This window comes from Mixophyes fleayi, chromosome 7, assembly GCF_038048845.1.
Source record: "Mixophyes fleayi isolate aMixFle1 chromosome 7, aMixFle1.hap1, whole genome shotgun sequence".
NCBI lineage: Eukaryota > Metazoa > Chordata > Amphibia > Anura > Limnodynastidae > Mixophyes > Mixophyes fleayi.
In genome coordinates, this window is record NC_134408.1 from 27,120,461 (window position 1) to 27,142,522 (window position 22,062).

A 22,062-nucleotide genomic window follows, 5' to 3' on the forward strand; every position below is an offset into this window, starting at 1 on the left:
CAAATATGCATCTTCTGTATATATATATATATATATATATATATATATATATACATACATATATATATATATATATCTATATCTATATATCTATATATATATACACATATGTGGGTACAAATATATATTTCGACCGGCTATATATATGTATACTAATTGTCATGTACAGTTAAAGTTACACAATCATTAACATGTCCAATACATTCATCTTTTTCTTAACCTAATGTACAAATATTGCTACAGGACAGTTTTCATATTGACTGACCCCTTCTTAGACCAGTAATTCATGATTGAATATAGCAGCATTGTGAGTAACCCACAATTGTCCTATAGCACAGTGACAAAAAATAACACTATAAAAGCAAGAGTTATTTAATAGTCACTACAGCTTGTTGCGGACAAACCCTGTTGCAATGCAAGGGATGCAAATGCAATTTTATTTTGCATGCGCGCATGAAAATACTGTGTGCTTTTGCAGGTAGCACGGAAGTACTGGTAAGTTTTATTTTTACAGTGCGATTTAGAGTTGATGACGTTGAAGATGTGCCCTCCCTCCCAACTCTAAATGTACTTGCACACTATAAATTTGCGAACCCCTGCAGGGCAACATGGTCTTGCCAAGGTGCAAAATGACACCTTCCAGCTGGATTTAATCCTAACTCTATAGTTTCGTGGCCAGGGCCGCCTTCAGCAATCACCCCCCCCCCGAGCACCCCCCCCATTAGCGCCCCCCCATGAGCAACAGCAACACATACTTACCTGAGGGCCCGCTGTCTTGCAGTCCGCTAGTCTCCGCTACTCTCTCTTCAGCCTGGCTGTCACGGTGACAGCCAGGCATCGCAGGGTGGAGGATTCATTCCCCCTGCGATCATGTTATCTGCCTGTGACAGCCAGGCTGAAGATAGAGTAGCGGAGACCAGCGGGGCCCTAGGTAAGTCTGTGCTGCACTGTTGTACCGGGCCCCCTGGTGAGCCCAGGCCTGGTACAACAGTACCCCCCCGTACCCCCCTGATGGCGGCCCTGTTCGTGGCTCAGAATGAACATCGATGTTGGAAGCACTGTGGATGACTGAGGTTACCCAGATTTGTCCTGATGAAGGTGGGAAGACCCACCCAAAGCTTGGCACTGTAATACTATACATACAAGAAAGGTCTTTTGAGAGTTCAACATTAGTGTGCAGAACGTTCATCTCACCTTGGTTACCCAATTGTACCAGAACGTAGTGATAAGTAACCCACAATGGGGTGTTCAGGTTAATGTTCTTCCAGACCACTACTGCAGCCTGTGTAACTCTTCAAAAGACCAAGTTGTGCAAAAATAATCAGAGCAATGTACAATAATTTAAGAACTAGTGGTTACAGTTGTGGCACATTGTGAGGGATAGATGACCTTCCATAAGTCTATATTGAATGTCAATCAAGCACCAAATAAAACAATAGCTACATAGACATGTCTATCAAGTTCTGGACTCTTGCAAAGCATTGAACATCTCTGCAATGTTTTTGTGAATGCAGCCTGCTCTTACATTGTATTTTATTCCATGGCTTCTTAACCAAAGTCTGGGAGATGGAGGAGGTCTTTGCTTCAGGAAAGCTCTCTCCACAACCCGTAGTAAAAAAAACAAACAAACTAGGAGAAACGTCCATTACATATACTCTATGTCATCTTCTAAGTCCATAGTTTGCTCAGCAAAATTTGATTGTATCTGTAGAGATTTGTACAATGGTGGTGGTGTCCTAGGTACTTCGCAGTCCTGTGCTTGCGGTAACTGTATAGCTGTATTGAACGTAGGTGGGTCTTCTTCCTCTAGGCAAGGGTTGACACGCCCAACCATGTTTGACCCAGGATGGTTGGGAGCCCTCTCACCTCCTTTATGATTTTTCCACCATTTTATCATTTTCTGCCATTTCTGACGTAAGACCACCCAGAACGAGTCAATGAGGAATATCTCTACAATTTCGAGCACACAGACCATAGAGCAACTCATCCACAGTCCCAGCTGACCTCCGAAGTTTGAAAGCAGGTTTGAAAGCTGGGGAAAGAGAATAAGCTCAGTTAGTAGGGCAGGTAGTTCTAAGACAGTCCTCCGTTTTTTACCAGAAATATCACAATGCTTATTTTGGCCATTTTTCAGACTCCCATTACAACCAAATTGACAAGATAAGTGTAACTAAGTTCCTTTAAGTGTTTTTACTTTATTTGGGACCTAAAAGAAATGGGGGTATATGTATCAAGCTGTGAGTTTCCGGCAGGTTTGAAAAGTTGAGATGCTGCCTATAGCAACCAATCAGATTCTAGTTATCATTTATTAAGTACATTACACAAAATAATAGCTAGAATCTGGTTGCTATAGGCAACAGCTCCATTGTTCAAACCCGCTGGATACTCTCAGCTTGATACATTTACCCCATGGAGTTGATTTTATGGCCTGACAATGTTGTGTCCCTATTTTCGATTTAAAAGTTACAGGTGCTTTATCACTTATATCTCAAACAGCTTTATAAAGGAGCGCAGCAGTGTTTTATTACAGTATTTAAAGTGTGACTAAAAGTGCATTCCCCAACATACTGGAAGATGTAAACTATGTCCTATTAAAAATATATAGAGAGAAAACTAGAATCCTTCTAAGACATCTGCTGGAAAAGGAAATCAAATACACTTATTTCTCTGTGATATGTTTGACTTTAGGGCCTGCTTCATTGGATTCAATTTATACTCTGCCAACCAAACAATATGACAGCTCCCCCTTTACAATGCAGCGCTGCTTTAAATTTAAGCGCTGAAGAGGCTGAACACGCCGGAGATGAAGAATCCGGAGATTCATACATTTACCCCCTGGACTGTATATAAAAGGGGAGTATTTTCAAATAAAGGGGATAGAGCTATTGATCTATAACAAGTCTTATACTTAGTATCCCACTGAAGTCATGGTGGTAAAGGTGCCCATATACACACATAACCATTCTGCTGGCCAATTAAGTTATTTTAGACTTAATTGGCTGCAAATTGTAGCTTCTATGGATCTAAAAGGACTACAGATCCAGATCAACTTCTGACTGTGATCTTTCAGACATTGATAGAGACCAAATGTGAGCAGACAATGAGCACATGGAATAGTGTATACAGTCAATGCTGAATTGCAAAAGTTATGCCCCGATGGATCTGGCTGTTTGCTACTCAGGCATGAGCATTCGGATCTGCCCATGTATGGTCACCTTCGTATTAGACCACCCAAGCTATGAACCTATTAGTTGAGGATTATATTAATGACACATCCCAGCATAGGTTCTAATAATAATATAGGGCTACAGGCAATAGAAGACTTCTGTCATACTCACAGTGGTAGCAGGACTCTCTGCAATAGTTCTGAGATTCAAATCTTGGTAAAATATATCCAGATTAGCCAGATCAAATCTTCAAAGAAAGCAGATGGAAAACGTATGATCATGTTGGACAAGCTAGATTAATGGTTTCAATGCACAGGCTTAAATATATATATATATATATATATATATATATATATATATATATATATCCCAAGAGGTAAATGCATCAAGCTGCGAGTTCCCAGTTGGTTTGAAAGTGGAGATGTTGCCTATAGCAACCAATCAGATTCTAGTTATCATTTATGTAGTACATTCTACAACATGACAGCTAGAATCTGATTGGTTGCTATAGGCAACATCTCCACTTTTCAAATCCGCCAGAAACTCGCAGCTTGATACATTTACCCTAAGACTTTTTTGCGTCCAAGTGGTGTTCAAAAATAGGATGGGCTGTACTTAAACTTAACTTCCCTAGGCATTGTGGTACATACAGACTAGATTGCCCTGCTAACATCACCTCCTCTGTTATTTTTATTGGTAAAATAATTGGTTGGTGAAGACCAAATACCAAAAAAAAAGAAAAGGAAAAAAGAAAATAACATCAACATAAAATAATTGCTAGGCAGCACCATGAATATTTCTATTCTAGGCATGCAACTGTCTATGTGGTAAATGCTTCACTTTTTGCTGGGATAGACAATACATGCCTGTTTTAAGTCCTGTATGACAGTCAAAAATAAATTGCCTGGTACTTCTCTAACACACACTACCTTGCATAAAAAATGTGGGTGCCTTCACATCCCGAAGCTAAACGATAGTTTGTTTGAAGAAGGTGTTCTCCCCTCCCGTCTATGTCCAAAGCCTTAATTATAGTCATCTCCAAACCTGGGAAGGACCCTCTTCTTCCAGAGTCTTACAGACTCATATCATTGTTGACCACCGATATTAAGATCCTGGCCAAATCACTTGCCACTAGGTTTAACATATTAATATCTCAGGTAGTCCACCCAGACGAGACTGGTTTTATGCCGGGGAACTCAACCATAACTAATCTTTGGAGACAGTTCACCCAGCTTCAAATGAAATTGGGTAGAAGACACAACTATAACTGCCCCAAGTGTGGTACAGGGTTGGCTAGTTTCTGGCATCTCCTCTGGTCCTGTCCGGGGTCAGGCGCTTCTGAGCAGCGGTTGGGGCATGTATTCAGTTGACAGGGAAAATGTGCCTATTTGGGCTTTCTCTTGATCTTCTATTGGATAAGTCATCCTCCTGGCCAAAGTTACAGTAGCTGGAAAATCGATGGCTGCTGATGACCCCACTTTTGGCTGCTGCGTTGCCCTAGTAAATGACCCAGTTGGCCATGAATGTCCCAATCATACAGCCAGGAACTCTGTGTCTAAATATAGCAAGATATGGTTCTGGGGGGTTAGGTAACAATATGCGTTGCCAGCTCTATATGAGGATTCTGATAATGACTCCTCTTAGGCACCAGATCTTTTAATCTATTTATATTGCTTATTGTTTGCAGTCTCTCCACCCTGTAATTTGATCTCTTCCCTTTGCCATTAACTTGTGTATGCTGCTTTTCTTATGTGCAGTTGATGCCTTGATGGTTTTCTTTAATCTGCCTACGTATTACTTTGTGTTTTGCACCATCTACACAATATGATCTGTTGCCTTTGATATGATATTGTATTCTTGTACCTTGGGAAAATGTTTTTTTTTGTTCTTTTTCCTGGGGGAGGGGATTTGGGATTTATTTACTTTTTTGTATTTTCTCAACTTGAAAATTTCAATAAAAAAGATTTGTTTAATAACACACTGCAGTTTTATCTATAATAAACCTGGGTTCGCTAATCCTGATATGTAACTCTAGACTCTTTTGAGACAACAATGTGTTTAGGTAGGAGTATAAGAGTAAATATAATGGTACATAACATGACAAACATTTTACACATATATATATATATATATATATATATATATATATATATATATATATATATCTATTGGCTACACTTACTTGGATAGATTTTTATCTTGGTTGCTCCCCAGCTCCCAGGATAGAACTCGCAGTGTCCACTCCTGACAGAGAAGACAACACAATAGACAAAGTGTGAGCAATAGTGCCATAAGAAATCTACATAAGCACAGATCTGATTGTCTAGAGCAGATTTTAAATCAAATTGGCACCATATTGTTTAGATTATAGACTTGGAGTTGTACATAACTGGCTAGCTTTAGAAAGAGCTGCAATGAACTTACTTCAGCGTTCACCGACGGCCAGCTAGCCACACTCCTTGTAAATGTCCATTCTTTAAAACTGAAACGACATAGGAACACACATTTTATATTCTGTTTACATGCCTCTGAAACACACAATTTCTTCCAGACCCACACAAGAGTCGTCTCCAGAGTAACAAAAGTGGAAGAGTAACCAGAGAAGTCCTGGGAGAGGAGACAGGTATCAAGCTCTATACTGGCAGGTTCAACTGGAGGCTGGTAATTGTTCCTCTATTATACTTTGCATATACACTGCTAATTGCTAACTAATCGAAATGGGTTGCATTTAATACACCAGTCATTCAAACTTATGTTTATTTGAATAGTATTTGTCCAGGCTGTAATGAATTAACCCAACAGACTGAATTTCTCTTTGTGTTTATATCATACGCTTGGGGTATATTTACTAAACTGCGGGTCTGAAAAAGTGGAGACGTTGCCTATAGCAACCAATCGGGTTCTAGCTGTTGTTTTGTAGAATGTACTAAATAAATGATAACTAGAATCTTATTGGTTGCAATAGACAACATCTCCACTTTTTCAAACCCGCAGTTTAGTAAATATACACCTTGGTCTGGTCAGTGTAGCCCCCAACCCTCCTACATTTGACCATGTAGTTCCCATATTTGGCATCATTATATAGCACACGCAAGACCGTTGGGCAGGAGAGAGTGTATTAAAGAAAGAAAAAAAGGAGATTTTTCTTTCTAATTATGGTCAATTTTTGGTGATGCTTTCCAGATGCAGAAGTGAACATTTAATTTATCATGATAATACAAGATAGCAAAGTGTAATTGCCTCAAATACATTTTATTTTAAGTGTGAGCACTATTCTGTACCCAAAATGGAAACTAAGGTTATCTATTAAAAAAACCAAAAAACACAGAGGCGGTATACTGCAAACTGGCGTTTAGTGTTATGGTCAAATGTTGAAGTTGTCTAAAGGTAGAACCATTTTTTTCTAAAAATTACTTGCAGGTATTCATTTTTTTAAAAAAAAGGATTGCTTGGTCTATCTACAAAATACCATTAAAATGGTCTAAAAAATTGTCAATAATATTTTTGGAGGTTTTTTTTGCTACAAAGGTGTTAGTAACAAAATTATCTCTAAATGCCTTTAAACAAATAAAACAGTTTACCCTTTTATTTTAAAACCAAAAGGTTAGTACAACCTTCATTTTACTAAAGATTTATACAACCCCATTTGCATTGTGTTTTTGGAATACTGTAATTTCTCTCACCTGCAAGACTCACGGCAAATGCTCTGACACCCCAGCTCTTCCTCAACAAATCTCTTATGCAGATTGATGTAACAATACACTATAATAAAAGAAACAAGATGGGGGGAATTAGTTAAGTGGTAGATACATAGCATGTAGTAGAAAATCACTATAATGCAATACAAGGAAAAGCAATCTATAGCTCAATATAAGGAAAAGCAATCAATAGCTGTTTCTCATGTACACACTACGGATTCTAACCACCACTCAGATCACCTAACAAGTGAGGGGGCATAAAGATTTCACCACTTACACTGTACCTGTCACTTACTGTACACCTTCTGCCTCAGTGATGTCACTAGTTCTTAGCAAAATGATAGGCTGCCGAAAAATTGTTTTATTGTACTGTATTTAAATGATAAGAACACTAAACACTAGTAAGAAAATGGAAACTGTCTGAACACTGCTTTCAGGACCTGGCCCTTAATATTATAAAGGAACAATAAGAGAGAACTTACTCCAATTTGGGAATTCATCAAAATTGCAGTACTTGGCCCCCTCAGGCAAGGGCTGATCGTAGTGTGCACATTCGCAAGTTCTCACCATCTCCATCTGGAAGCAGGAATACAGGCAGATCTGGGAGCGGGATAAGAGAGGAGATTAAATACATAAGAGACATACAGATATACACTATGATCCTAATAATCGTTGTTTCTAGGTCAATATTTAACCCTTTGTGTCTAAGCATTTTAATAAGGCATCATGAAATGTAACGAGGCTCAGACGATAGGAAAGGTTCAAGGGGAAGGAAGAATGGCCTATATTTTCAGGGGCAAACTGAGGATTTGTACACGGGGTTTTCACACCACGCCACCAGTGGGTGTGACCAGCATGCAGGGGGGCGTGGCTATTATTTTAGACAGTGCTTGGCTGCTCTCCATCTCTTCCTATCCATACAATATACATGGGCTATGCTGCATGCACTACTGTTAGGTGCACACAGCTCTCCCTTTTCAAGCAGAGCCGTGTGAAGCAGAGGCAGGATCCAGCCACCTCAATTATACAGTGCTCCAGGCTTGGAGTGGGGTTTCCGGGCACTAGGAACCCCCCTCGGTTTGCCTATGATTTTTAGACGCCCACATACCTGGTAGGTGTACTTTTTGTTGTACAGGTTTTGTACCGAGATGTCACTGCCGTCAATGGTGCATTCACTGTACGGACTGCTCAGCTTGGAGGATTCTGTCTAAAATCAGAATAGAATTATATCACAACGTATTCTTGTACGGCTGAGCCACATGTTAATATTGTCTCCACACATCCAATGGCCATTTATAATCTTGTCACTAGAATGTGGAAATAACCCATCTTGATGGAGACCATCTACTTGTTCCTTGTTTACATTCATCTAATTATTGCTGCTAGGAGGTGGACCTTAGCAGTTCTCCATTAGGGTGTCATGATGTCATGTCTTGGACTAGTTTATGGCAGGACATAGAAGGAAGTTTCTCCAGATCTATAGTTTCAGAAAGGTGCTTGGACCAGGGTCTAGTTTTTCCATGCAATCCATAATGATATAACTAAATATCTGCTCCGTATTAAATGATGTTTGACTTGTTTTAATTAAAATTGGGTTTTGTCTTCTTTAACTGGAATTTTAGTGGATTTCTTCACCCTCCTCCAATACCTGTATTTGACAACATTGGTGTCGAAGGACTTGTGGCATATGAGTGGCTAGACACAATTAGGGCCAACTATGTGCCATCTTCTACAGAGACGCCAATGCCCTTTTTCAAATATCCCACAGGCCACACAGGAAAACCCTTTCACCAGTCCTAATCTTGGCCCTTAGCCTCTTCATGTAACCCTGGGTCCTGCATAACTAACCTGTTGTGTTCAGCTTTAGCTATTTCTTGTGGAAAATGTTGTCAAAGTATTTATATGTAAATGTCCAAATCCATATTACAACTACAAGGTCACGGGCCAAATACTATAAAAAAAATTATGTAATGCAAGAGTCTATAAAGGTTGTTGGGAGAAGTTAAGACCACAGAAAATCATTGGCGGGCCACGGTCAACGCCCAGGCCACCAGCTGGTCAACCCTGCTCCAAAGAACTTCACGTTGGTGACGCTTACTAAGATTACATTCTGGTAGTGGTTTAAAATACACAAGTATCTCATTTAAACCCAAAAGTAGATGATCAAAGGGGAACAATAAGTCTTCATCTACTATCAGATTTCATGTTTCTAAGGTAAACGCGTTGAACCAGATATGTTCTGTTGACTCGGACATTCACTTACCAATTGCATCCCGAAGGATGTCTCAGTGGCCGTCTTCAGTTCTGTCCCCGACTCTTCGATGAACGGATAGTCATTTTGGTCATGCACTAATATCTTTGCACCAGCTGCTGTGACCAGGAAAGGGTTATACTCATCTTCATCAATATGTATGACCACTTTCAGCCCTAAGGACAACGGACATGAACAATATTAATCTACAGAGACATTTGATCAATGCTTATTGCTCAAGTCATCAAAGGCCAATAAAATATTAATAAAAGTGAGACACAATGGCAGCTTTGGTGTACTGACGTGCTCGTACTTAATTTCTATATCAACTGGAAGAGATTTGGAAACTTGTACTCTGGATATTCAGAATTTAGAACCTTTAGGATACTTCAGCTGTTGCATTTCAAGAGCTGAAGAGCCACAGATTGTAAAGCAATAATGAATATATATACACATCATCAAAGACTACTAACCAGCGTCTGCGCCACCCATGGAAGATTCCAATAACTGGTCCCTCTGTGCATCGTTGAAGGTGTAGCAGTTGCCGTACAGGGAGTGGGTAAACAGGGTAAAGTCCCTATGTTAGAAATAGATAATGTTAGGCTACTCTGGCGTGATTCTTCCACTTTAGAATTGAGAGCACTATACAACATCTACAATATTTTATTAAGCGCACCCATCGTCTACACAAGCTGAAGACTCTTTGTGGGTAGGACCAACTGAGAAACTCGGTCCATTGACTCCTTACAACTCATTGAGATATGAGGCAGAAAAACTAACCCACAAAATGACTGGGAACAGAAGCATGGAGAACCCGTTCCGCTCTGTAAGATAATTGCCTTTGAATGTCTAATGTGCTTGTTGTTCTGGCCATCTCACAACAAGGTCAGTGAAGAGTTAATTAAAGATTCTTAATGAGTCACAGGCTAATTGGATCCTCTAGTTACTAACAAGAACAGCACATTGTTTAGAATCTTTTTTAATTTGATTGATAAAGAAGATGATTATTACATGTTTGCACACTCCGAAAACAAGTACTTTCTTAATTCATCAAGTCAGCTTGTAGATTTCACCTAACGGTAATTAGACGTTTGTTCGGGAAATGAAAACCCCAGAGCGTGTCAGCAAGTTAGTAATACGTGGTGCCATTCTTTGGGAATCATAATGCTGTACTTTAAAGTATCTTTACGCAGGGCTGATCAGGTTGTGGTTGATATTGAAGAAGACATAGGACGCCGTTTATGATGCGGAAAACAGCCAAGTCCTCTTTGGTGGTGCTGTGCATCTCAATATGGGTACATTTCCACTAAAGTGCAAGAGATTGAGAGGGGGCATTTTTAAGAGGCGTTCCTTGCTGTGCAGAAGGGCGCACAGCCATTTTACCTCCACAAAATAATACATAGTTTGCACCAATTCTGAGCTGGCGATGATCAGGTCTTGTCCTAGACTTTTATTGGTACCCATTTTGTATTTCAGCAGACCAGTGTATTTATAGGTGGACTTTGGCCAATGTAAAAAAAGCTTCAAACACACAGGGGGCACTTGTAATAAAAACAATAAAAGGGACAAGAGGAACAAACAAATCAATAAATTAAAGTTGTCTGTAGGTGGAAAACTCCATTTTCAATGAACATTTGTTAAAATCTATGACAAAATATATGTTCAATTTATTCTCTACTGAGAATGAGAGATGCTCAGGCTCGGTTTTCTGAAAACTGAGCCCACCCGAACTTAGGGGATCTGAGTAGGCTCGCAAGCCAGCTCGGTATCTCCGCGCGTCCTCGGATCTGAATCGAGGCAAAACGTCATTGTTGCGTTGTCGGATCTCACAGGTTTTGGATTCCATAAGTACCTTCCTCCCCAGGAGATCCAGCGCCGTTGCTCACACAGAAACAGCAGTGTTCTTGTCACTCTCCATTCTCCAGTGCCATTGCTCAGTGCCATTGCTCACACAGAAACAGGGGTAGCAGTGTTCTTGTCACTCTTCATTCTCCAGTGACATTGCTCAGTGCCATTGCTCACACAGAAACAGGGGTAGAAGTGTTCTTGTCACTCTTCATTCTCCAGTGCCATTGCTCAGTGCCATTGCTCACACAGAAACAGGAGGGTTAGTGTTCTTGTCACTCTCCAGTCTCCGGTGTCATTGCTCAGTGCCATTGCTCACACAGAAACATGGGTAGCAGTGTTCTTGTCACTCTCCATTCTCCAGTGACATTGCTCAGTGCCATTGCTCATACAGAAACAGGGGTAGCAGTGTTCTTGTCACTCTCCAGTCTCCAGTGCCATTGGTCAGTGCCATTGCTCATACAGAAACAGGAGGGGTAGCAGTGTTCTTGTCACTTGACAAACAATGACTGAAAATTAATGTTATTGAGGTTAATAATAATATAGGGGGAAAAAAAGAGCCAAATTATGTGATTTTATTAAAAAAAAATAGGGATTTTAGAAAAAACAATCAGGATCCAAAACCAAAACCAAAACATGCGAGGGCGGTTTTGTCAAAACCAAAACCGAAACCAAAACATGAAGTTAATCCAGATCCAAACCCAAAACCAAAACGGGGGTCAGTGAACATCTCTACTGAGAATACAACAGCAACAAAACCTTTCTCCGGTCTAAATTGTTTATGTACTTCTCGACATAGGCTTTGCGGAGAGGAAAGGACTGTAAACTCCACTCACCTAGTGTCACAGGATTTTCCATCGAAAAAACAGTTGATCAACAGGTCTTCGGCTGAATACCCCATCTCAACCTTCTTGTCCATGGGTATTTTTGCCAGGATATTCATGTAGTGTAGCCGGTACCATTCCTGGATGGCGCTGATGGCTGAGCTAAAGGTGAACACGGTGCAGTCGGAGCTGTTGTCTGGACCACACTGTAGAAGGATCGATAAGCAAACATTAAAAACAAATCGAAAGTCCACTTATTTCTTAACTTTAACGATGCAAGAGGAGGCAGTAGGTTTTACAGGCAGCAGGAAGTCAGGAATACATTTAGACATGAAACTTCTGGTAAAATTATATTGGAACTATTTATTTATTTATATAGAGTACACTAGAATAGCATCAAGTTTTAAAGTGGTTCGTAAAAGGGATGAGAGGGGTGACATTTGTCATCACAGGCATCAAAATGTCTTGAAATAAGGGGGTTTATAGCCGAAAATTTCTTATGTTAAATTCTGACCCAGTACACTTTAATAGTTATTGCACAAGGTGGAATTAGGACAAAGCTATTACCTCTCAGACTTTCCTGCAGTCACAGTCTCGCAGACAGCCTGAGCATCTATAAGAGCAAGCAATGATGGGTTCATTACACTTACCAACTTGTAGCCCACGATGTTCCCAGAATCCCTCACTGCGTTCTTGTGAACCACTGTGGCACTCATTCTGCTCCTCCTATGTGTGACAAGATCTTCGGTATCTATTACATTCCCAGTGACGTTTTTTATCATAAATAAATTGATCTTGTTGAGGTACTTTAAACCCCCGTCTGAGTTTCCATCTGCCATTTGCAAGTCTCTGCGCCGACGAGTTTGGGGATTTTCGTATCCGTAAATTTCTTCCAGTGTACGAATAGTCTCTGCATCAAGTCCAGTTAGATATGGTTTAATTGAACTATACCTGCAAAACACAATAACCAGGATAAAATAAGTTATACATTTAAGGTGCAACAGGTCTAGGCCATATTGTCTCTGCAAATCCCTTGGCACAGTACAATGACCGGCAACCCAAAATTGAATACTTCTGCCAGTCCAAGGTGTACCCATTGCCAACTCATAAAAAAGAACAAATAGAGTGAGAGATGAAATCCTCTAAAGTTGGGTTGGGCACACTGATTGCTGAAAGTGCACCTAGATTTCGGCCATAATGCATGGATTGGCAGAGGGGCAGAAGTTTGTACCACGCACTTGAGTTGGGTGGAGTGTACTTGCAAGTATGGATAGGCAAACCGATGTAACTAGTTTTGCAGAGCAGTGCATAGACCATGTTTTATTTTGTGATGCAAGATTATTGAAATGAGGTAAAGGAGTGGAGAGAGTACATTTTTATTGGTGCTCCTGCAAAAAAAGTAGATTGGGTCTTGTTCTATACTATTAATGGACCCATTTTGTGCTCTTACACTTCATTGGAGAAGCGTATTTTTGGACGTACTTTGCCCAATGTACAACTAATTTTCTAATGCACTAAAGAGCCACAATAAGACACTATAAAAAGTGTCCAGATATCACCTCAATTTCATTATTAGTTTAAGTTAAACTGAGCAGTATTTAGGAGAACGCAGAAATGTGGGTGGATCTAAAGTGGTAGGAGGTTGGGCTTTTGGGATGGGAATTCAATTAGCCACGATGTTCGGCTACACACATTACAGGCTAATAGGACCTGAGTCATTATGGAAAGTAAGGCAAAAGAAAGGAGTAAATGTTCTCTGGGACAAACCATGTTACAATGCAAGGGGTGCAAATTAGTTCATTATCTTGCACGTAAGTTAAATACTGGCTGTTTTTTCATCTAGCACACAAATACTTGATAGCTTGAGTTTTACACTAAAATTTAAAGTTGATCTAGGACACGCTTTATCCCAACTATAAATCTGTCCCCACATTTTAAATTTACCTCCCCCTACAATGCAACATGGTTTTGTCCAGGTGCAAAGTCACTCCTTGTTTATGCTTTGCTCTCCTTAATGACTCAGGCCCATAGTCACCTGACAAGTAGGAGTCCACTTTGATGTGCATTGGGTGGAACATTTTGACAAACGGGTGAAAAACCAAGTTGTCATTTGCCCTGTGCCTCCAGTACACACAGAGGAGACGGTCATTTTGTGCACTGAGCCAGTATTGATAATCATTCAGCTAATACATTCACTAGACATACTGACAGAAAAGCAGGTTTGAAAAAACATCCTTTACTTGAAATGAAATTATTGACTAGCACAATTTAAAATCATTGTTTCCCATTGTTGACTTGATTATTATTATTATTATTATTATTATTATTATTATTATTAATAATAATAATATTTATTTGTAGGGGGCCACATGAGGTCCGCAGCACCGTACAGAGTGCAAACAACAAGACAGCACATGCTATAACAGTACAATAAAGTAAAAATATAACATTACAGTTATAACAATTTAACCAGCACTTTTTTTATTTTATAAGTGTCTGTGACATTTGTATATTGTGCGTTCTAGTTTTTAAATGGGTAAACAGATATATCCACTCGCCCCTCACTAGATTAAACTGGATTGGTGCATTTGCCATTTTCATGAGTAAAAGTAAATAAAACAAGTAACATTTATGTTAGTATAAATAAGCAACAAGGCCACTCCTTCAGGATAATAAAAGGCTTTTTCCTAGATTACAGTTCTTATAAATAGGAGCGGGTTAGGTGTAACGTAAGTCTCTCCCTAACCAATTGTTTCCTTGTGGCTGTCTGTAAAGTACTACATAAAAGACATTGCCTTGCAATCTTCTATCAAGAAACACGCGCTTGTATGTGTTTCTATGACACGTCAAATGTAATTCTTTATATCAAAGGTTCTCATCCTTCTTCAGGCTGAGGTCCCCCAAAAAATCTATCTCATTTCCTGCACTCCCAGTACTAAAAACTGCTTGTTATTCACTTAAACACACATACATAGTTTTATATACTCAGGGGCGCACAGAGGATTGTCGGGGGGGGGGTTTCTCCCCGCCGACCGGAAAAAAAAACCACGAGAGAGAGCTGCTGCACATGCGCCCGCGCATGCGCAGCAGCTCTGTTTCACCAGCGCTGTCCTATACAGCAGCCGCGGCGCTGTCTAGGTCTAAGAAGCGTCTGTGACGGTGCTGTATACACTACAGCACCGCCACGGACGCTTCTTTGACAGCGCCGCGGCTGCTGTATAGGACAGTGGCCACTTAGTTAGCGCAGGGGGGGGGGTTTCTAGAGACTCAGAAACCCCCCCTGCGTGCGCCACTGATACTGTACTTATAAACATTTTACTGCATCCAAGAGGGAGGTTTATACCCAGCCACTACTGACCTAAGCATGCTCTGTGCACTTTTCAAAATTTCTTGCCATGCTATATATGGGACAGTTTTGCACAAGCTCTGAGCTGGCTGTCATTGGGCCTTGTCCTATACAATTAATGGGAATAAAGGACTACGTATTGCATTTGGGAGGAGATGCACATTCCCAGGTGCAAAGATTGCCGGATATAAGAAAGACAACCCCAATGCCCCCTCGTTCTCATGATTAGTGTAAGTAAATAAATCAGGCTAAAAGTAGCTTAATCTGGGTTGGGTACTAAATGTAGACACTGGAAATGTCGACAATGTTGGCGGGCTAAATGCCGACACTTCCATTCTGGTGACAGCTTGAAAATGTAGACAGTGTGATTGTCAACATCCACAATGTCGACAGTCACAATGCCGACATAACCAATGCCGACATAACGATGTACAATTAAGCCATCACTGTGTACTCGATATTTGTTACTTTAATACATTTTGCAATAAGTACTTGACATGCAATATTAAAAAAAACAAAAAACTTCTGGAAAGACGTCTGCACAATAGTGATCTTCTGTAATCATCTACCACTCCCTACTAGTACAACAAGTCCCCTATCCCAATATCACAAGCGGCATTCACAACAGTGTACGTCTGTTTTATCAGTGTTAATGAACCTCTTGCTCACATGTAAGTTAAGGTGGCACTCTCATAACTATGGCATGTAAATTGTCGGTGCAATAAGGAGTGTAATCTGTGTATGTTGATGTATAATGTATAGGTCATGGACGGTGCTGCTGACCTTTTGTGGCGACTTATAAATAAAAGATAATAATAATCTAGGACGATATGAACAGACAAGTGATTTCTTGTTTCATTTACATCATTGTCTTGTCTAGTTTGGATAAGAGAAAACTGTTAAAAAATGTTTTGGGGTGAAGGGTGGACCACTGTACCCCCAGATTAGGACACCAGCAGTGGTCCACCTTTTGGGATGCTTATTGTCTGTCTAAGGTACCAATGCTTATCAGAAAACCAAGGCTAGAGCCATTCATTTAGATGCCACCTATACCTTGCACTAGTGCTTAGAACTCTGTGCCTTCCTGTAGAGCTCGCCAGCAATGGTCCCTGTACAAGTGAATTGGGAGGGGTGCTGCACTGCTGATCCCTCCTAAATAAATGAAAATAATAACTATTTATAACTGAGAATAGTTTTTAGGCAGAACGAAGGTGCTGGGATAACTCTGAGAGACAAGTTGGAGATTCCCAATTCCCAATCTGTTCCTGGCACCCAAACGACTCTGTTAGTCTAAGACCCCTATTGTCATTGTGACAGCCGGGGGGCAGACTGGGCTGGAGGGCAGGGGGGCAACTGCCCCCTTGGCCAGTCCCATAGTGGCCCACCTTGGGCTGGGTCACTGGGCCACCTACATTTTTTTCCTTTAAAATGATCCTATTAGGCTGTATAGTCTTGCCCCCCTCCCCCCCCCCCCAGGCTAAATCTGCCAGCCCTCCCCTGGTGGCATTGCTTTGGCACCCCAAAAGAGGGTATTCCCAATAAATGTATTACATATATCGCCATCAGGAGACCCCACACATAAAGCCCCTTGTGGTCCTATCCCACAAACAGCATATCTCTGGTTTATAGAACTGTGTAAAGTTCTATGCACTATGTAAACAATAAAGAATAAATCAATTATTCCTATCAGGCAAAACACACAGCTTACCGCTAGCCTTTATTTACAATACAATCAGAGTGCAATTAATTATTTTTACATTCACAAGCAGCCCAGGTACAGTTGTCCTGTATATTATGCCATAATCTTTAATCGCTCCACTTGTATTCTAATTTATATTGATAATGACAAAGACCGGGCAAAGAGGTGACAGAAACAACCCCCAAACTTTACTCAACATAAAGCTAATATAGCTGTTGTTGTATTGCAAAAAGACAATGTTCTATAAAGGAAATTAATAAGCTACAAATATCATATGAAGGGCTCACTTTGAATAATATTTCTCAAAATATTCTGTTCCTATGAGTATATTATTATTATTATTATTATTATTATTATCCTTTATTTGTTAGGCGCCACAAGGGTTCCGCAGCGCCGTACACTGCACAAACAGTAGACTATACAGGAAAAGATATTACTAACCAATAAACAATAAATACCAAAACAAGTATAATAATACTTGCAACCCCAATGGTAAAGGCAGCCAACTGATTGTTATGAAAACACATTAACAAACATCTAGCAGACTTCATCCTGCGATTAGTTTAGTGCCTTAAGCCAGCACTTATTTGTGACCCGCGAGGTTTGATGAACAGTATTGTATGAGCCGCTGAGAGCCAACCACCCCCCCAACTCCGGCAGATATCCCCGGTTCTCTTACTTGTAGGGGTTCATGTTGCAGATTGTGACGGCAGGAAAGGTCAGTTTCTGGAAGTTGACAGTGATGGACACACTCACACTGTAGTAGGACATAAGCAGCAGGGCACACTGCCAGAAGATCAGGGCCACCGCAATTAAGGTGAGGACAATCCAGATCCATTTCCGCAAGCGACCCTTAGACACCACTATCCTACGGCAGCCGTGGGTGTTGGTGGTCAAGCAATACCATTGCATCAACTCATACAGGGTAGGAGCTTGTGGACCCGTCACTGGAAGGGTCTTCTTCAGCTTTTGAGTCAGTTTCTTCTTTGGACCGTTGGACATGATGAGTCTGGAATGTGCAAAATACATTTCATTAGGATTCTATCTATAGCAACTATAATCTGCTCAATTGACTATTGACTATTGTGTTATATATTGCTGACATTCCTCATTATGTAATATCTGGCAAGTTTTCAGACACTTCCTTATACAACTGCCTATCTAGACACACCAAGTTCACCTTCAATCCCCCCAGAGAACCTCTCTACAACAAGCTTAGACAAGGCTACCAGAGGCTGGAAGGCAAATGCCTAGAGATCTAGAGATTGCCTTCCTCCACTCCAAAATGGTACATTAATATGTAAAATATTCAAATGCACCGAAGAATGTCACTCATTCAAATGCTGGACAATTGAATACAAAAGAAAGTCTATTCGTGAGCCTCTTTGTTGTCATGTAACAGATTCCCGTATTAAAAACCTATTACTCAGCATTTATAATCAATATATGTTGTAATATTGGATACACTATGTCTGGTGAATGTACTTGCATTGAGCATTGTTTAAGATTGGAACTGATTGCTGAATAATATTATGAAACAACCTAGTGAGTAGGCTAAATATTTTAAAACGATGATGAAACTGAGTTTTATGTGGGGAAAAACATTTATCAATTGTGTACTGTGTCCACACTGCCTGAACAAAACACACACATACACACAAATTATCTTCACAATTGTTCAAAGTACAGCCCAATCACAGATCCAGCAAAATAGATGAGAAGAAAAGGACTCAGTCAAGACCACTGTTGACTTTTAGAAATTGAAATTATGGGCTCCAACTTAGGTGATCGAGTCTGTTTTTGGGGTTCCATGACTATCAGATATGCAATAAACGCTGTTGTGATTCATGTATTGTGGGGTTCCAAAACAAATTAAAAGAAACCCCAACATTCCATTTTAAGATTATACTGAACAATACTAAAATACAGATAGTAAAAGTCTAATGAAACTTTTATTCATCAGCATAATATATTCAATACTACTAATCTCCAGATAATGATAGGAATGCAGGGGATTTCTGCGTATTGTACTTAACAAAAACTCAGATAAAATCAGATTTGTTTGTTTTTTTAAAAAAGTTTATAATCCTCTAATTAATAAGAAAGGAAACATACAAAAATACCAAATATTCACAATCTAAATACAAAATAATGTCATATATAGTTATTTAAATAAATATAGATTGTACAAAAAAAGTAACTATTAAAACATGCATTGAAATAACTGGACAAATGCATTAGTCCTATCTATAAAATCAGTAAAAACACATTTTAAACATAAAATAAAATATGTCACACAAAAACTGGATAGAAATCCTGCATATGATGTAATATGATTAATATACACCCCTTCGTTTTCATATAGGGGGTCAATTGCCCCATTAAGTTTACGCTAAGCCAATTGAGATCTCACCTGTTCCAGGCACCTGAATGTATAATCTGAGCCGGATCTCAATCTCTTCCACGCCACTCATAAAGATTGACAAAATATGAACTGAATGTGCTTGTCTATCCACCTGCTAGTTCTGGTCTGAAGCAGAAAGGACTGTCTGAAACTAGACTGGATAAACTGACAGGTATAGCAGGTCTAACCTATAATCAATTGTCCTACTCCTATACTGATGCTGCATCAAAGGAAACCTCTACAAAGTCAGGCTGTGCTACTCACAAAGTCAGGTTAGGCTGCACACCTTATCATTGGATAGAAACAGCAAAGCAATGATGACACAGACAACTTTCATTCATCAAGATAGGCTGATCATATTCCATGTTTGATTATTCTTTAAGCAGTGACACATTCTACTAAATAGCAATTTGCAGTACAAACAGCATGATAAAACGGCATGTCTTACCATGTTCTCTAAATACTCTGTATGTGATAAGTTATACATTTAGCTATTTTAACAAATCTGAAATTAGTTGGACAGTTACTAGAAAATAATTTTATCTTGATTAGTAGATTATAACATTTTCTCAGTAATGTGATTTTTTATTTTTTTTGCTTTGTAGCATATTGTGGTTTATATCACATGGGTCTTAATATCATGTTGTTTAAATATAAGTATATATTGTATCATTGTATTAATCCTGTGACATTGGTGTAATGCAGAGAAGGTATTGTCTAGAGTCTCACCTGTTTAGTCCCAAAGTATCAAGTTTATTGATATAGGTTGATGGAAGGAAGACAAGAAAAGTGATGTTGTGGGAACGCCAGAGAATGAGGACTCCAAGCTAGGACCTGTTTCTTGGTGGTTTATTTAATCCTTTAGTGCCTGGATTTTTCCATCTACATCACTAGGCTACTTTCTAGACTGCTATAGGTGTTAGCACTGCCTACCTATCGATTTCATCTCTGTCTACTGACTGCCTTATTCTTGTGAACTCAGTACAAAGCCATCTGCATCGCTCATGTCAAGTCAACGATGTAAATGCTAAATCTTATAGCTCCACCTAGTGGCTAAACGCACAGTCTCAACATCAGCGAGCCACTGTGCATCTTTGTAGAAGATCTAATTAATCTCTCTTCTCTCAGTAGCGCAGTTTCAGTTATTGTGCTGCATGCAGACCTGAATCTTTATTAACCGATCGCAGAAATGACAATGATGGGCCTGACTCAAGTTCATGCATGGAACTTGTGTGCAGTTTCTCTTATAGTCAAAAGCAAACATATCTCAATATATATTTACATTTAAATCTGGGTGTAAGTACGCTCTGCCTTAACACTGAACACCACATTACTTACCATCAGGGCTTGCTTATCCAATAGGCTGACTAGGCAGCAGCAAAGGCTGCGCGGATTTTGGTGGGGGGCGCAAAATTTTGGGAAAGTGAAACTAAACTGAATATAAGAGAGTATCTGTTCTCCAAAGTAAAAATAAAACATGAAAGTAAACTGGAGTAATGTTTTCATCTGGATGTGTTTCCATGGTAAAGCCTGAAGTCAATTAGTCATTGGGCGGGCGCTGGAAGATAAGTGAGACAAGCCTGGCGACAGGCGCAGAACGAGCCCCCCCTCTATCTCGGTATCACCCCCAGTAGCGCCATACAGTCATGGCCAAAAGTTTTGAGAATGACACAAATATTATTTTCACCTGGAAAATATTTCAATGTAAAGAAAATATCTTGTCACAATTTATTATAGTGGTTTGATGTTGTGATACACAATCACACTCAGTGAGAATATTTTATTAAAAAACAACATTTTTAACATCAAACCATTTTAAATATAGTATCATCATGTACAAATATGCCTCTTCTATATATATATATATATATATATATATAAAAGACAAAAAAAGAGAAGCGCCACGCATAGTGTATTAAATGACCAACAATTAGTCTTCTCAATATGGCAAACAGGTGAATTGGCCTCGTACCAAAAAACAAATAGTAAACAGCTTATCTGTAATTAGATTCCCGACATCCTATATAGACTCCTTGATGTCCAGTCTTTATGGTTCCAGAAGTTCAGATAACTATGGACTCAGAGCAAAACTATTATGGTGTAGTATGCCAAATAAGGCTACCAGCAATTCCTCAAAACTGGGTACCAACACAAGCTCATAACATTATGATCCATAAAAGTGTTTTATTACAAAGATAAAATCCTTAATATATATAAAATGCGCCCGTACATCATATAAAACAAATATAGGCTTATCTGCAGTCTTTCCTGATGGTAGTCACGGATCCCTCAAAACCACCTGGCCGGGGTAGATGTGGTGATCCACGGAAAACAACACACAGAAAACGCCTTATCCCCCTCAACGCGTTTCGTCACTCGACTTTTTCAAGAGGATTCTGGATATGTAGAATATATATATATATATAGTAAAATGCCCATTTAACTCTTGTCCTGCTTATTTGACCTTAATTTAGCTATAGCATAGGAAGACATAAGGGGATATCAGTTCTATCTTTATTTCGAGTGTCACACTTTTCCTCAAATTAAGATATTAGATGGAGCACTAATAATATAGATAATATAGACTAATGGCACCTGTCAGGCGCTGTCCCCAGACTCACCATCGGTGCCAGGGAAGGACGCCCTCCCCTGCCGGCGGCTCTGTCCGTGGCTAGGCAGCTGGACGCCATCCTCTCTCCTCAGGATTGCCATGCGTATGTGTGTCCACTCGCGTCTCCGTTTCCTAGCAACGGGACGCTCCTCTGCACCTCCTGTCGGTGGTCAGCTCTTTGGCTCGCAGCCTCCACTGCCACCAATCAGGGAATGGG

The 22,062-nt window shown here is 39.8% G+C and overlaps 2 protein-coding genes across 3 annotated transcripts in view; both read right to left on the reverse strand.

Moving 5' to 3' along the window:
* The window catches only part of LOC142097574 (heparan sulfate glucosamine 3-O-sulfotransferase 2-like), a 303,244-nt gene that overhangs the window by 168,838 nt on the left and 112,344 nt on the right, over positions 1-22,062 (reverse strand). The gene's annotated exons all lie outside the window — the stretch shown is intronic.
* On the reverse strand, positions 736-20,177 carry SCNN1G (sodium channel epithelial 1 subunit gamma). 2 transcript variants are annotated; one of them, XM_075179527.1, is made up of 13 exons: positions 19,964-20,177; positions 17,510-17,839; positions 12,436-12,736; positions 11,798-11,991; positions 9,590-9,693; positions 9,129-9,292; positions 7,974-8,072; positions 7,348-7,465; positions 6,851-6,929; positions 5,592-5,649; positions 5,350-5,411; positions 3,339-3,414; positions 736-2,032 (listed from the first exon to the last, which is right to left on the reverse strand). In XM_075179527.1, the coding sequence occupies exons 2-13, from the start codon at positions 17,830-17,832 to the stop codon at positions 1,646-1,648; spliced, it is 1,965 nt and encodes a 654-aa protein (XP_075035628.1). In that variant the 5' UTR covers positions 17,833-17,839; positions 19,964-20,177; the 3' UTR covers positions 736-1,645. The 2 variants fall into 2 exon arrangements, with proteins under 2 accessions (XP_075035628.1, XP_075035627.1); XM_075179526.1 differs by lacking the exon at positions 19,964-20,177 and adding an exon at positions 19,244-19,505.

Coding starts and splice junctions, on each gene's coding strand:
- SCNN1G (XM_075179527.1), bottom strand. CDS start 17,832: ATGTCCAACGGTCCAAAGAAGAAACTGACTCAAAAGCTGAAGAAGACC. Junction 11,992..12,435: donor ACATCGTGGGCTACAAGTTG/GTAAGTGTAATG, acceptor ATCCTTCTACAG/TGTGGTCCAGACAACAGCTC. Junction 7,466..7,973: donor ACAAAAAGTACACCTACCAG/GTATGTGGGCGT, acceptor TCCCGCTCCCAG/ATCTGCCTGTATTCCTGCTT.